At 38.8% G+C, this 16,429-nt stretch overlaps 1 protein-coding gene across 9 annotated transcripts in view; it reads left to right on the top strand.

Moving 5' to 3' along the window:
• The window catches only part of LOC101946264 (fibronectin type-III domain-containing protein 3a-like), a 57,621-nt gene extending 41,293 nt beyond the window's left edge, over positions 1–16,328 (top strand). For 4 of the 9 annotated variants that reach the window (XM_065556537.1, XM_065556545.1, XM_065556543.1 and 1 more), the window contains exons 5-15: positions 263–491; positions 3,354–3,632; positions 7,327–7,385; positions 8,709–8,863; positions 9,126–9,185; positions 12,326–12,464; positions 13,743–13,796; positions 14,940–15,061; positions 15,146–15,320; positions 15,756–15,842; positions 16,109–16,328. In XM_065556537.1, the coding sequence (XP_065412609.1) occupies positions 263–491; positions 3,354–3,632; positions 7,327–7,385; positions 8,709–8,863; positions 9,126–9,185; positions 12,326–12,464; positions 13,743–13,796; positions 14,940–15,061; positions 15,146–15,320; positions 15,756–15,842; positions 16,109–16,255 (1,506 nt within the window). In that variant the 3' untranslated portion in view covers positions 16,256–16,328. The remainder of the gene's footprint in view (positions 1–262; positions 492–3,353; positions 3,633–7,326; positions 7,386–8,708; positions 8,864–9,125; positions 9,186–12,325; positions 12,465–13,742; positions 13,797–14,939; positions 15,062–15,145; positions 15,321–15,755; positions 15,843–16,108) is intronic. The other 5 variants (XM_065556541.1, XM_065556540.1, XM_065556539.1 and 2 more) reach the window with 3 other exon arrangements.
• Positions 16,329–16,429: the final 101 nt, after the last annotated feature.

The raw sequence follows: 16,429 nt of genomic DNA on the forward strand, positions 1-16,429 counted from the left end.
ATATTTTCTGGGTTACTTACTTCTCTGCCAGACTCAGCTTTTTTTTTTTTTTAATGGGCACCTCAGAAATTTGGGACTTCTTGCAGAAGAGTTTGAATTTATTGAGGCCCATCACAGTGGGGATTTTTCTCCCAAAGCAATACAAGTATCTGGTTCTGAGTATCAATTATTTTAAGCTAGAATCTAACCTTAAACATTAAGTAATGTAGATTATACAAAAAAAATTTTACTGACTTTTTCTGTATTTTACATTGTATCACAGATGGTAGAAGAAAATGGAGTTCGTAAGGTGGTGGTATTACCACATTCGTCTGAATTCCATCCTTCCATGCATCCCCCTCCACCACATGTGCCACATTACATGCATCCTCACCCTGCTTTGCTTCCCCACCCACCTCATCCAGTGTACTCTCCAGTTCCAGGGACAGGAGAAATGCCACCGCAGTTCATTCACCAGCCTCCTCCACCAACACATGTTTATCAAGAACAAGGTAAGACTTGCTAATACTGTGCTTTAACTGACAAAGAGGCATAACCTGCGTTCTGTTTGCCACTCTGTCAAACTTACTGTGTAGCCTTGGATAAGTCACTTAGCGCTAAAACCACAAAGGGACTTCGGCACCTCAAGCCCAGATTTAGGTACCAATGCAATGTACAAAACCCTCACTCAGCTGTCGCCTAGCCCTGTAGGTGTCCAAACTCAGAACCTACACTTCCACTGTAGAAGTTCCCTGGTTACCTAACTTTTTTCCTCTGGGCAAGCACACTGGTGTGAGACAGGCATCCAGATGTCTGCCTGAAGCAGCAAAGTCCTAGAGCAATCCTTAAACTGGGGAGAGAGAAGTAAGGCCTGCAGGACTTGATCCAGTATGGGTGCTCTGACCTAACTCCACACACAATAGCTGGGCGGGATTTTGAGAGATTATGGGATACTCTAATGTTAAAGCCATTCCAATTTAATTAAAATAATCAAATATTAATTGGGCCAGATACAGCAAGAGAATCACTCTATAGTCCAGTGGTTAGGGCACTGGCTTGACAGGTGGGAAATCCCTTCTCATCAGGCAGAAGGGGTAATTGAACCAGAGTCTCCCACATCCCAGGTGAGTACCCTAACCCTTGGGTTATAAGCAGGTGTCCCTCCCCACCTCGCCATTTTGTGTTGTTAGGCAGGAGCCTAAGCAGTCTGGCTCCAGGACAAGGGTTCCTGGCTGTGGTTTCTAAGGAGAGGTAGGCGCCTCCCTGCAGCCTAGGCTAAGGTACTGAACTCCGTGAGAGGGCAGTGGTTAAGAAACATCCCTCTTGGTAAGAATTTCTGAATGGCTAGCTTAGGTTGCCCTCTGCCTAGCGTGCTGGCTTTTGTGGATCCCGTTCTTAGGTGCCTGTCTCTTCCCCCTTCATAGTATAGGGAACCTAGGTGCCTAGCTCAAGCTTTATGGGTGCAGGCCGTAGCCTCTTCAAACCTTAGTTTCTCTATTTGTAAGTGGGGGAAATATTTGCCTTGGAGGGATGTTGTGTGCCTAAATTCATTAAAGTGTTTGGAAATCCTCAAATGAAAGGTGTTATGGATGTGCAGGCTCACAGAGTAAACTAAATTTATTTTAATTCTGTCTTTCGGGTGGATAGCAATGTAGAAATTTTACTTACCGTAGAATTTTTCTAATGTCTTATATTTTAGATTTAATATCTTTAATACCTTTAAGTCTTAGTCTTTGCTACTGCAGATTCAATTATACCATTTTAGAAATTGCTTCTAACTTTCTGAAAAAGTTTCTGCTGATGTTGAAACTCTTCATACTTGGTCTCAGCCCAAAGGTGAATTTTTTGGGAAGTTTGAGGAAATTTTCAACCACTTTTATGTTATGGGGAGATTTTATTCAGGGATTTTTTTTCTTAACAAAGTCAGGTATGGCTTAAATAAAAAAATAAAAAAACCTTGGCACACACAACTGGTCCTCCAAGTTGAGCGTGGCGGGAGTAGCTATACACATTGAAAAGTTACTTGTGAACACACTCGGTTAAAGAGCCTACTGACATAACCTTTTGTAACATAGCAGGTTTACATAGCTCTCCCTTTATGAGCAATAATAGAAAAGAGGATATTTAACAAGATGGGGCTATGCAAGAGTACCCACTGTCATAATGTGTGGGGAGCTTGATCATTGATGATGGTGGTGGCAACTTCTTGGGGAGAAAAGCCTAGGGAAAATTAAAAAAAAAAAAAAAAAACACCTAAATCCAATTTTCAAAAATGATTAAGTCCCTTAGGATCCTTAATCTTGAAAATGTTACTTCTGCTGTTCGCACTGCTATGTCATAGGAAGGAGGACAGCTCTAATCAAGAGGCATAGTTTTGGAGGTAGGGGATATTAGGTAAAGACTAGCAAAAAGGAAAGATTTAACTATTGGAAATATGAAGGATTAAAAACAGAGAAAATAGGAAAAGTTTTAAAAAGCTGAAAGAGGATTTAAAAATAGTAAAAAGGTTATGGTTCGGAACTGTAACTCACTGGGTATGGATTAAATACAACGAGAAAGGTAAATGGGCATAAATTAAAGGCAAGGGCTACATTAAAACAAATATGAGCAAAATTAGCAATACAGTAAAACCTCAGCATTATGAACAGTAGAGTTATGAACTTACCAGTCAACCACACACCTCATTTGGAACCGGAAATACACAATCAGGCAGCAGCTGAGATCCCAAAAATGCAAATACAGTACAGTATTGTATTAAACGTAAACTACCAAAAAAATAAAGGGAAACCAGCTTTTTTCTTCATCCTAGTAAAGTTTCAAAGCTGTATTAAGTCAGTGTTCAGATGTGAACTTTTGAAAGAACAACCATAACTAACGTTTTGTTCAGAGTTGCAAACATTTCAGAGTTACAAACAACCTCCATTCCTGAGGTGTTCATAACTCTGAGGTTCTACTGTAGTATAAAACCAAAATAAACTTTGAGCTGCCTACTTTTACCACTACTTCTGTTATTTAGACACAAATGATCCTAAAACACTGAGTGTATTGCCTGGAACTATAGGAAGCCCCTGCCAGTCGTCAGCATGAAATTCTTATCAGTTCCTCTGGTGCCCACACCCATCTGAGTAACAGTGTGAAAATTGTCAAGACTTTGGTCTTCACTTGGGTGCAGTTTGTCACAGCTATGAGCAGCACCAGATCTGTCCTCCTAAAGACTCAGTTAGATAGCATTGCACTTTACACTTACTTTGAATTTGCAAGATTTTTCAACGCCTGGCTATGTTGCAGTTAAAAAAATAACTTCCAGCGTGTTTCTCAATTGCCAGCTAAGTAAATTGTACTGAATAAAACATACAAATGTTGTTGTCTTTTAGAATCTCGTTCCCATGGAAGGACAAATTTTATTCAGCGAGATGAAAGGACTGTCAAAATGCAAGAACATCTGAAGAAAAGACTTAAGGAGAAACAAGCTAGTGGGCATACTAATAATAAACTTAACAGCCCTCCTTCTTCACCGCATAGAGTTCACAATTCTTCCAATACAAATGTTCAGAATGGATATGGAAAGGGACAGCAAGCAGCATGCGGGCTAATAAAGCAAAAACAAATAGGAAAAACAAGAGCAAGCCCACCAGCAGATGCAGAGATGGGAGGTAAGTAGTAGCTGGCTACTTTTGTCATGTACGCTTTTTGACAGAAATACCTAAAGTATCTTACAGGTCTTACTCCTGGGGAATGAGGGGGAATTGTACACCACTGCACATACACAGAATTCATGTCCCCCACAGAAATTTTTCCCCAAAGAAAATACATTCTGCCAGGAAGGCACTGCAATTACACCTTTCACCCACCAGGGGCTTTTGTAGTGCCAGAAGAGAGGGCAGCTGGCTCAGCCAGCCGCAGAGAGGGCAGGGGAGAGGCTGTCTTTCTCACAGTGCCCTGCTCGTGTGGCCAGGTGAGGTGGCTTGGGATATGAGGGGACAGACAGAGTGGGGCACACAGGGCTGCTGGAGAGTCAAGCAGACTGGGGTTCAGAGTGGTTAGTGGGGGGGATGACAGACTGGGGCAGGGGCACAAGAGCTAGTGGGGTGATCCCAGGGGTTCAATGGGAATGGGGGTGCGGGGACACATGGGAATGGGGGAGGAGAAGTGGCTGAGCAGGGTTGCAGGGACACATGGGGATGGAGGGAAGGAGTGCAGGGACACTCAGGGATGGGGCAGATGTGCCTGACTGAATGGGAGAGACTAGAGCTCAGCCAAGGTCTGCATGGGGGTGGCTCCCTAACAATCCCTCCCTTCCTTCCCCTTCTCCAAAAAACCCTGTTCCATACTTTTCCCACCCACACCCAGTAGCACTCCTAGTTCATACACAGGCTCCTGCCCAGCAATTACTTCCTCTCCCTCAGTTTCTCTGTTACCTCTGACTCCCCCACTGCTTCTGAGGGATGCAGGAAATACATTTCTGTATTGTAGTTTAAATGAATTATTACTCAGTTCTGTATCAAAATGCCCAGTAAGGAATCTGTCCCCCCCAAAAAAAAAATTCCTGAGTCTTTTTTGTTGTCTGCATTGTTACAGACATACTTGCTGACAGGTATTTTGAAATAAACTACCAAAATAATTGAAACTGGCATGATTATATTGTGTTATTTTGACAAATAAAATATGCAGAATTTTATATTTTTTGGTGCAGAATTCCCCCAGGAGTAAGGTCTCTTGCAGTTACTTAAAAAATAAAATAAAAAGACTTAAATTTCTTTGCCTTTTTAGGATTTATAGAGAAGGCCTGAAAGGTTTTCAATTGTTTTAGATTTTTTTAGTTTAGAGATATTGGGAATATCAAGTCTGGTGTTCCATGGTTTTGCGCTGGAGTATCTCTTGGGAGAATCTGGAAGCATATTTATTATAACCTCAAATGACTTAATTGAAATGGAAGAGTGTTGAATCTTCCGCAAATATTCTTTCTCCAAAATTTCAGTTAGTCATTGAAATTCAAGTGGTATTAAACAGTTTATACCCCCTGACTAAAAATCTGTTTTGTCAGTTGCTCAACTTTGAGAGAGACTGATGTGATTTTTTGCTAGTTTTCCATACATCATCACTGTCTTCCAGAGCAGACAAGACCTCAATTTCTAATATAAACCCAGAAAATCATTTTTCACTTGAAAACAAAAGTCCTTTCAGGCTTTATATATCATAAAGAAGAAACTCATCAAGTTCAAACTTTTTTCCTAATGTTTTGCTCATCACTTTCGCTACAGATATCCTTTCATAGTTTATACATGGGTTTGAAAAAATTAACCATTTGATTACATAATTTTGAAGTGTGTTGTGAGAAATTCACTCTTTATCGCTTGCAACGATTGCTGATTTAGAACGTGCATCTCTTAGCCATGTATTTGGAAAATTCCTGTTACTACTATTTAGGGGTGCTTGCTTCTGCAGGATATTTGGCTGTTCTCAAGCGTCTAATTTGTGTGCTAGTTTCATGATAGGCTGTATTGTTTCTCAGTTGTTAATCTTGCTTCTTTGGATAGCAACATAGAACTGCCATACCAGATCAGACAAGTGGCCCTTCTAATCTGGTATACTGCCAATACTAGCCACTTCAGAGAAAGGTACTCAAAACTGCTTGGTTCATTTACAGAATGACTTACCCATAGAAAAAGTTTGTTCAAACCCTTCAGCTACTGGTTTGTTAATGCCTTGAAACATGGAGATTTCTTTTCCCTAACTTTTAAAATTGTCTTATGTAAATGTGGATATATTCCCACTAGGCAGGTAAATTCTAATTCTCGTTTGGAATCTGCTAAACTCTTGTCCTTCATCTTGTGACAAAGTTTCACAGGGTAATTGTTCATTGTGTAAAGTATTGTTTCTCATTTGTTGCCTTTCAATTTCATTGAATGTCCCTTTGCTCTTGTATTATGAGAGAAGATAAACATGAGTGTTTTACTTACCTTTTGCATACCAGTCAATAGATTTATGCCTCTACCATGTTCTCATCTCATCTCAACTAAACAGTCTCACTCTTTTCATGTTTTTTTTTATATGGAAGTGCCTCTGTGCCTCTATTTTATCTCCCTTCACTGAACTTTCTTTTGTTACTGCCATATCTTTCCTGAGATAGTGTTACCAGAACTCAAAACAGTATTCCATGTTGGGGTGTACCATAAATATGCGTAACAGAATCAGGAATCTTTCTCATTTTAATGTTTCATGTGACTCTAAGTTATAAGTCTTCAGGAAATTTCAATTGAAAAGTTTGTCTGAGCAGTAAACAGCATTTTAAAATGAAATTACTCAGTCTTTTTAAATGTTTTCAAATACTCCTTTGAGCAAAATGATGGACTAAGTGCCAGTTTTTAAAAAAATTATGCAACTGCAAAATCCGCTTTCTGCCTTCTGTCTGAGCACTTGAAGGAAGGAATGAAATGTAAATGATTTGTGATTCCAATTCATTAAAGGAATGCGTGTGTAGGCTTGTAATAAAAATATACAGGTTTTTTAAAGTGAAAGACTTTACCTATTAGGATTCAAATTGCAATACTCCGAGGTCTGTTTCTTTGTTGTAAATGACAAACTTAGCACTTCAGTAGTAGAGTAAAACAGAAATCAGAATTTGAGTCTTGGCAGGATAAGTAAAGGAGGAACTAACTTTCACTGGTATGTCTAAACATATGTTTTGTTAAAGATTTGGCCTCGCAAAAAGTGGTTACATTTTTATCTTTTAAAAACATTTCAGTTTTCCTTTAAGGATGCAATTTCAGTCTGAACTCTCGAATGTATAGGCTTCCATTAAATACATGTTTTAAATGAAATATTTTTCACAAGCATATGACTGACTATAACAACTCTGGGTGGAAATGTGTTCTGCTGTATGTATTTTTAGTATGTAATTTAAAAATCTCAAATGCATCTTCCAGATTTATGTCCATGGAGAAATTTAGTTTACAAAGGAAATGCAGCATTAACTACATCACCAGCATGTACAGCAGCCAAGACAAAATCATGTTGTCAATTTTTAACATCTTTCATTTTTATATAAAGATTTTTGTTCAATCAAAGTAAAGATATGTTCAGATTAGGGAAATATATCCTTTGTGCAGGATGTACTAAACGGGGTTTGTGTAACGCTGTTAGTTTTGGACAATTCTACAAATCACACAGCCAAAACAAATAGGGGAAATGAACTTTACATAATATATACTATTGTTAATCTCCTAATGAGCTAACTCCATCTTGTGGTTGCACTTAGATAAGCATTTCTTATCTCCTGGTTTGAGGGGGCGGGGGTTTATTTTTATTTTTTTTAACTGTAATGAAGTTTTACGTTTGGCTTTTCAGAGTCTGACACAGAATCCAAAAAGTTGTACAATCTCCACGTAAGCATTGGTAAACCTGTAGTAAGTATTGTCTTTGAAATGTTATGTATAATCCCCTGGTTGTATACTTTCTCTTGATAAATCACAAATATTACAAACAGTATAAAAGCATTTTCTTCAATGATCTTTTATTTGAAATGCTTTCAGTGTTGTAAATTGAAAGTACATGCTTTAGTGGTCGGTGCTTGAGGGCAAGCATCAGGAGCTCTGTTTTCCGTGCCCAACTCTGCCACTCACTTGCTGAGACATCTGGAGCAAGTTACTTAACCTCTGGGTGCCTCAGTTTCCCACTCTGTAAAATGGGGATAATACCTGCCTCTGAGGTTATTTAATGTTTGTAAATGCTTTGCGATCCTGTGATGAAAACCATTCTGGGTCTGATGCAATCTGTCCGCCAACTTCACTGGGTTTTGGACTCAGCTCAGTTGAGTGCAAAGTATTAAAGAATAAAGAGATACTTACAAAAAGTAGTGCATCATTTTCTGCTTTATTTAAAATCAAATTGGAGCATAGATTTGAGTATTTTCAGACTGTTTGGGATCTTGGAATCTTATGGTGATATTTTAAATAGATTATAGGTTAAAATTGCAGTCAAGTACACATAACTCCTTTTGTGCATCAATCGTACAGAGTGCAAGCTGCATTCTTTTGCTCCAGCTTTCCTGCTGTTCATTATGTTATAGTAATGTTGCTATTTTGCTGCCACTGATACCCTGTGAGTTTAGTGCCAGAAAAAGCTGTACAAACTTTATTTTGGAGGAAATTCAGAGTGCTATGAAGAACTAAAACCAAATGGCAGAAAAGGCTTTTTAGTACTTGGACCAAATCTTTTAGATTTCAGCACCTTAAAAAAATCTGCACTGAGAAATCTAGAGTGGTCAAATTTTCAGAGGTGCTGTAGTTAGTGGGAACTGAGGGTACTCAGCTAGAAAATGGAGCCATTTGTTTGTGCGTAAACACACATCTGGCTGCCCGATTTTTTTTTATTTTTATTTAGTTAGTTAGTTAAGGGTACCAAATCTGAAAACTTTGGCCTAAGTACTTAGTGCAAACACTGTAAGTGAAATAGAAACTTCATTTCACGCCCCAAGACAGTTTAAATATGCCTAAGGTCTATTTATATAGTGCCCTTGATATGAACACCCTAGAATGATTAATAGTTAAAATTGAAATTAAAGCTCAGTAAAGTCCTAACCTAAAAAAGACCCAGCACTTCCACTAACTAAAAGTAAAGAATTCCTCCAGTGAGAAACTTAGTGGGCAAATGGGCAAGTACCATGTTAATGACTAATGTACCTTTATTATAGCAAACAAATCTATTTGCATTATTTATGGTTTTTAAAGGTTTCTGATATACAAGCAAGATCAGCAGTTCTGTCCTGGAATCTCCCAGTTAGTTCGCAGATTGGAGAAAGTCAAAGTCTCACTCCAGCAACATTTATATTTGAAGTAGCCGTATCCAACAGCGGTAAAAATGGAAAATTTAAATCTGTCTATATGTAAGTCTGGTTTCTTAATTTAAGCACAATACATATGTTCAAATACACTGACATAGATCAGCAGTGTTTTTATCATGAGGTGTATGGTGTCTTGCAGACCTACTTTTTTCACATGCAAATCATTTTAAGTAATATCAATAGGCATTATGTATAAAGGGGATAATGGACAATTTGACACTAAATGTACATTATATAGTTTTATTTTGCAATAAGCCTGTGTTTTTGAAGTACATGGGAGAGCTATCACTCTTTGTTCCTACAGAGGAGAAGAAACAACAATTACCCTTCCTGAACTCAGACCAGCAACAGATTACCATGTCAGGTATGTACTGGGAAATTCCCTAACAGGATTGGAATACCCAATATTGTGTTAAATTAGAATTATTATATGATTTCTTCCTTCTTGAGATGGATGGGATTATGAACTATTTACTAGTGTTCAATGTAAAATGTGATTGTGTCCATGCACTGTTACTGTTCCACTTGTGTACTAATATTGTCCTATTTGTAATGCCTAAATTGATAAATATCCCGCCTTTTGCTGGTTAGCATTTTTGCCTACCATTGTCCCTCGGCCTGTCTCCTCTGATTCCAGCAAAAAAGGAGGAGTTAAGTGGATTTCCGGTAGTTCCATGCTACTGCTCTAAAGGGTAGAGCAGGAATCAGGAAGAGGGAGATTCTTCTAGACTAAGGACAGCAGCAAAGAAAAGAATAATCATCAGTAATAATTTATATTATTATTAGCCCTCCTGGACCTTCTTTCACATGTCTAGGGGGAGCAGAAGGAGTCTCTGAGCTAATCTCTGTTGAGGTGAGGGGAAGCTTCCAAACTGCTCCCCAGGGAATCTTAATAGTACTAGAGGAGGGGAAACAGGCTGGTTGGAGTAGTGGGAAGCAGACCCCTCAGTGGCAGAAGAGAAAATGGAGTATTTGAGAGAAGGAGAGGCTTGCAAGAATCAGCAGCTGCCATCCAGAGCACTTAATGCCCATCGGAGCAAACAAATCCTTGCCCCTACAGTGCCTAATTATGCAGGAAAGGAGACTGGCTGGAGTAATGAGTTTGGGGGCATCCAACAGCAGAAGGGAGCTCCAATAGGATCCTGTGCGGCACTAAAATAGAGACCTGCAGCGGGATTGGAATCCCATGGGTCCTGCAGGACCTGCTGCCATAATAGCGGGAGCAGGACAGGAGCAGGATTAAAAATCATCCTACACGGGGCTCTACTCCAATATTTGTTGGATACAGGAGAAGACAACTCTCAAATCCTACTGCAGGAGAAACGCCACTCCTATAAATTGCAGAATGTTTTCCAGTGTGCTGCATAATTCAGTTCAGTCTTGCTGCATAGTTCAGGTCTAATGTGTTGCATAGATCACAAGAGCCACCTCCGATCTAAGCAATATGAAACACGCATACATGGTGGAAGACAAGTAGATGTGGTCAGAAGACCAAATAGGTATGGGGCCTTGAAGAGTAGTGTTATCTCGGAATTCTTTGTCTTTCTGATTTTTCAGGTGAGCTACAGTGTTCTTGAATTATTTCCCTTACAGTTCTAAATATATTGGTTAGTTAACCTCCCCCCCGCCTCATGTTTTGGATGGTTGACAGCAGCGATTTTAGTATAGCCATAGATTTAATGTCTGGCATCTATATCTTCTTTCATGTGTGTTTCTTGGAGGGCCACAATGTCAATGTGATCCTCTTTGAGGGTTCTCAAGATGTAATCCACTTTTTCCCTGCACATCCTTTCTACATTAATTTGGTATATTCAGAGGACTGGCCCAACTGTTCTTTTTTGGTCCTGGAAAGGGCGGTTTGAGGAAGTATAATTGTTGTTAAGCTCACTGAGAGGTCAGCAGTCACACTAAACTCCTTGATACTCAACTTAATGCTATGCGCATAGTGTCGGGGACGCTCAAATTTACTCCAGTTGACTGGCTCCCGGTCCTATCGCACATCCAGCTTCCGCAGATTAGAAGAGCTGCTCAGACATCGCGGTTGCTTAATCGTGTCAGTGCAAATATGAGGATCCCACTGCACCATGACCTGCAGAACCCGCCAAAAACTAGATTAAAATTCCGTAACCCTCTGGAACCGTATCAAGATCCTTACACCCAACTTTGATGCTGAGGCTCAATGGAGAATCACATGGAGTATTTCAACCACTCAAAACAAACAGCTCCCCATCGATCCTGTTGAGAAATCACCGGGTTTTGATTTATGTCGGGGAAAAACTGGTGCAGATTGAATCACATTGGACATCTCATGGGAGATGTGGACAAACCCTCTTTGAGTGGAAAATGAGGGAAACACCTATATGCGTCTGGTCACCAGGCACAAACGATAGAACACATCATATCTGAATGTCCCCTTCGTCGTTCTGCCGGAAGCTTGAAGGACATTCACCAGCTCAGTGCTGTGGCAATGTGCTGGCTATCAAACTTAGATATAAATTTGTAGTTGTTGCTACCTATCCAAGCCATACGAAAGAAGAAGTTAACATCCATTTAAGTAGTAGTTTGTGCAGATATTTATAATAAGAATTTACCTGGAAGACTTGTACCTGAATAATTTGAAAGTTTAATTTAATTTAGTCATTTTCTATACTCTTGAGTGTCAAGGCCTTCTAGCATATTTGAATATAAAGTAATCCTCTTCTACTGTCTCATCCATCTGGTAACATTATTTAATATAGTTTTGATCATGAATCCCATATGTGTTTCATCATTTACTTTGTCACAGTGGTGACATCCTGACAGTCTGACAACTGGGCTCATGTTAAATATGCTTCTTGAAAACAGAATTCATTTGAAAATTGTTTAACATTAAGTTGTTTACCTTTCTCAAAGGTCTATAGCAGGTATAAAATTGACTTTTGCTTCTAGCATTAAAGATGAAGCTTGTTAACTGTAAGCCCCAGAAATGCTGAATTGTTTCATTCAGAGGAACATCAACAGTTAGAATTGACTAGTCAGTGCTTTTCATATTTAAAACCATTTAAATGTAGAGCTCACGAACAGTGCCAAATTGACAGCCCTCGAGTCTGAGCTCCTCTGTCCACAAAATGGTTAAATCCAAAGAAACTGCATTGTGAGCATCTCCATGCTGCTCTTCCAATTTGCCTTTATTTCCCTGACACTGCCAACAACAGTGGCATTTGTGGTGGTGATTTTTGCGTTTATGAATACCAGTCCACTATGGCCTGGAATGAGATCATAAACTCACTTCATTAGGCCTCTCTTGGACAATTACAATGCTAACAGTGTGAGTTATACTTGAACCAGTGGTCTAGGGAAGAAAGGCTCTGTATTACACTTCTAATACAATAAGCCATCTACTCTCTTTTCTCTACCTTCTGCCTCCAAGTGCAGTTCTCAAACTGATGCTCCATGTTCTAAATTTTACGATATTCATGTGGTGATAATCTTGGGACACTTCATTAATTGCCCTTTGTCATTCAGAGTTTCAGCAACAAGCAGTTCCATAAAAGAATCGGTTTCCGAATTGGTGAGTTTTACTACAGAAAGTTGTGAACCAGACCCTCCAGCTGCACCTAAACTAATCAACAGAACGAAAAACAGCTTGAGTTTACAGTGGAAGGTAAATAACTTGGCAGGGATATTTAAAGTCTTGACAAAGCAAAACGTACTAGTTCTCTTTTTTTAAAGTTGGATTTTAAGTTGCTCAGTGAAGATTGTTACTCTACAATATAGCTGAAATATCACTTCTCCATCTCCAGGTCATCCTGTTTTCTTCTGTTACTTATTCAATATCCTTTGTATCCAATTAATATGTGAGTTGGTAGCATGCTTTTGTCAGCATAAAATACATGTCTTTTGTCAGTGCAAAAATACATGTGTATGACCTAGAATATTTGGAAAAATTCTCTACTGAAATGATGGCATGTGAGAGAGGGGAGCATCAACACCTCTAATGCTTAGGATCCCAGTGTGGTAGATTAAATAGCATAGAATGTCGAAGATAACGCTGAAGCCGAATTCTATTATTTTAGTTTGCTTTATGCATCATGATCTTTCTCTCTCCCCCTGCCCCCCAGGCTATCTCTTGAATAGACCATGCAATGTATTCTATCTAGAAATGTTACAATACATTGTGTTTATTAGACTGTTGAGTTTTGTAAGACTATCCCATGTGTTTGACTGAACAATGTCTTTGCAATTACATATGGCTCTCTGGTTAATGTAGATTCACACTCAGTAAACATACATTGTCAACCTCCATTTTCAAAAACATACAAGTGCATAACTCAGTTGCAGTTACATATGCTGTTATCGCATGAGCAAATGCCCAGTTCAGGATTCTTTTGCACCATTCCTCCTGCTGCCCAGTCTTATCTTCTGGTTTTGGTCTCTCTCTGCATGCATAAAAGTCCTCCAGCTTATAAGCACAGTTTTGGTCATGAGTTCCAGCATGAGACGTCATGCCCCAGTGTTGCTACATTCCTGTCTCAGAAGGGGTAGTGATGTGATAGGAGTCATTAGCAGAGCAGTAGTCCTTCCAGGGAGGCTCCGTTGTCCTGCTACTGCAAATTTCATCAGTTCATGTGGGCATTAATATCTGTCACATTGAGTGGCAGAAACCAAATGCCAGCCCCCCTCTCCGTAACACAAAAGGTATGATGCAAGTAGATGAGACATCCAAAAGTATATAAACATAGAGTTCATAAATCAAACTGGTGTGAACTGTACAGTTAAAATTAGTTTGTATTGTCCTTACTTAGTTATGTCTAAGTAACACAGTGTGAAACCCTATCCTCGGTATTAAAATCTTTCAGTTCAACATCCAAGTGTCTGTGTAAAATGAAACTCTACTTTTAAACCTTTTGATCTTATCTTTTGTTTGTTTTCTTTATTTCAGTCTTCAAATGATAATGGTTCCAAAATAACTAATTTTCTCTTAGAATGGGATGAGGTAAGCCCTTTATTTTTATGATGGAAAAGTTGCTTGGAAGCATGAATGCTTTGCAGATAGGAGTGAATATGTATATTGCTTAAGTAGATACACACTTTTTTATTGTGCCAGTCAATGCATAGCCATCTTTAAAATAACAAACAAAACTTGGGCCTGATCGATAGTACTACTGCTATTTCAAACAGAAATTCCATTAACACTGTATTTCAAGAGTAATTTAAATTGTAAACTGTTTGATGTATTTGATTATTTTTTTTTGCCATCCCAAGTAATGTTCATAATATATCCATTATTAGTGAACAGAGCATGATGGGTCCATTTCATGAAGACAATCATAAACGTCACTTAAAACTTTGAGAAGTTCTTACTAAAAATGAGTTTTGTAATGACTGGACAAAATGTCAAAGGATTAATATTAGTTTGCATAGGTATCCAAGAGAGTTTGGATGCTTATTGCTACCTTAACTAAGGTTATGTCTTACACTAGAAACAGCTCCTGCTTTGTAATTGATAAGACAGCCAACAGCCTATGTAAGTAACATAGGCACACTGCATCACCCCAACTACACTGAAATAAGCCTTACATCTCTGGTGGAAGTGGAGTTATGTCCGTGTAGTAGGGCACTTACATCAACGGGAGGAAGGCTGCAGTTTATGTCGACCTAACTGTAGTGTAGACCAGCTCTAAGTCTCAAATTTTTGAGTAGCCCTTCCTGTGATCCTTTAGGTTATTTTTCTCTGCATTCCAAATCCTCTTACCAGTAGGCCTTCGTCTTTCTAGCTCTAATGACCATCCTTCCACTCCAGGAATTCTGTTATATTGTAGTCTGTCTCCCCTCCTCCCCCCATTAGTGACATATCCTCAGTTGTAAGTTATTGGTTTCCCTGTTTGGCTGTTATCCAGCATTGTAAATGTCAGGCCACTGGCCTTCTGATTTGAAAAGTGGTCTAATGTAAAAAATAAACAGCTTGGATAAGATCACAACCTGTCCACATGTAATATTTAGGTTTAATGCTTTTATTAAAATTTTGAATTAGTGGAGTAACAGAGGAAGGTGGAGAGCGGAGGAGATTAAATTTAACCTTAAAAATAGTCCCTATGTAAAAGTTACTTAAATCTGTCTTTATTTTATTTGTTTAAAGGGAAAGAGTGGAGCCTTCAAAGAATGCTACTATGGGAATCTAAAGCAGTACAAACTAACCAAACTTTCTCCTTCTACAAAGTACTCGCTCAGATTAGCTGCTAAAAATGACATCGGAATGAGGTAAAATGTGTTGTTTGTTTTTTCTCATTTTAATTTCTCAACAGCCCAAGCTAATGTTACTAACCTTTAAATTTAACTTTTCAGTGGATTTAGTGAGACAGTGGTATATTATACAGCAGGAATTGTCCCTTCACCACCACTGCCCCCTCAGTTTACTGAAGCAGGAGTAACATGGTTATCATTAAAATGGAGCCCACCTAATGGCATGTCTTCAGATGACTCTCTGACTTACACTTTAGATATGGAAGAAGAAGATTCTGTAAGTTGGGTTTTCTTAATGTTTTGATGAGTAGTCTGTGATTTCAGGTGTAAATATAACTCATTAAGATTATCCCAAGTTTAATAATATGAAACATTGCACTAAAATTAACAGTTCATAAACACTGTATAATTAATAAAACAGCTTTTCATAAAGTGGAAATGCTGAAGTATGTAAAGGCCTATACTATCTAATGATAAAAAAAAATCAAGCGTAATTGCTGAAGTTGCCATACTCTTCTGTTTATGAAGTAATTCACCTTATTAAAGACACTTCATATAGTATAGAACCATATAGACTTGGTTAGAAGTGTCCCAGGGGATTTCAAATGGTTTAATGCTTGAGAAATTGTGGAGACCAATTGCTGCTCTTATCATTTTACCAGGAGAGTTGTTAGTGACTGTATGCCTGTTCTTAATTTTCTGTGCTTTACAGGGTTATGGTTTTCAGCCGCAATACAACGGAGAAGAACTCTCATGCACTTTAAAAAATCTAAAGAGGAGTACTTCTTATAAGTTTAGGGTATGTGCCAAATTACGTATATGATTTCCTTTTTTTTTTTTTTTTTTTTTTTCTGGAGCTATTTGCTAGTAGCACTTGTATGTTGTTTCCTAACCACATACAATAGCCGGCTAACCTAGCAGTAGTAATTTTTCAGTGGGATTACATTTTTATTATGGTGTCAGAAATGTTTTAAAAATAATTGCCTTTCTCTTTGATCTTTGTTTGCAAATTAGCCTGATATTGTCCATGGCAATCAATCAGCGTATTATATTCATTCTTAACAGCTCTCTGCCTGCAACAATGAAGGAAAAAGTATCCCTAGTGAGGTAGTAGAATACAGCACAATTCCTGATAAACCTGGACCACCAAGTAAACCAAGTGTAAAGGGAAAGATCCATTCACACAATGTGAAAGTTACATGGGGTAAGTGAACTTGTGTTAATTTTTGTCTTCTCTTGCTCCTCGAAAGAGAAATGAGCCTATAAGGCAGGGGTGAGAAAACTACGGTCTGGGGGCCGCATCTGGCCCTCCAGATGTTTTAATCCAGCCCTTGAGCTCCTGACAGGGAGCGGGGTCCAGGGCTCGCCCTGCTCCAGTGCTCCAGC

The sequence above is a fragment of the Chrysemys picta genome, chromosome 9, assembly GCF_011386835.1.
Source record: "Chrysemys picta bellii isolate R12L10 chromosome 9, ASM1138683v2, whole genome shotgun sequence".
NCBI classification, from domain to species: domain Eukaryota; kingdom Metazoa; phylum Chordata; order Testudines; family Emydidae; genus Chrysemys; species Chrysemys picta.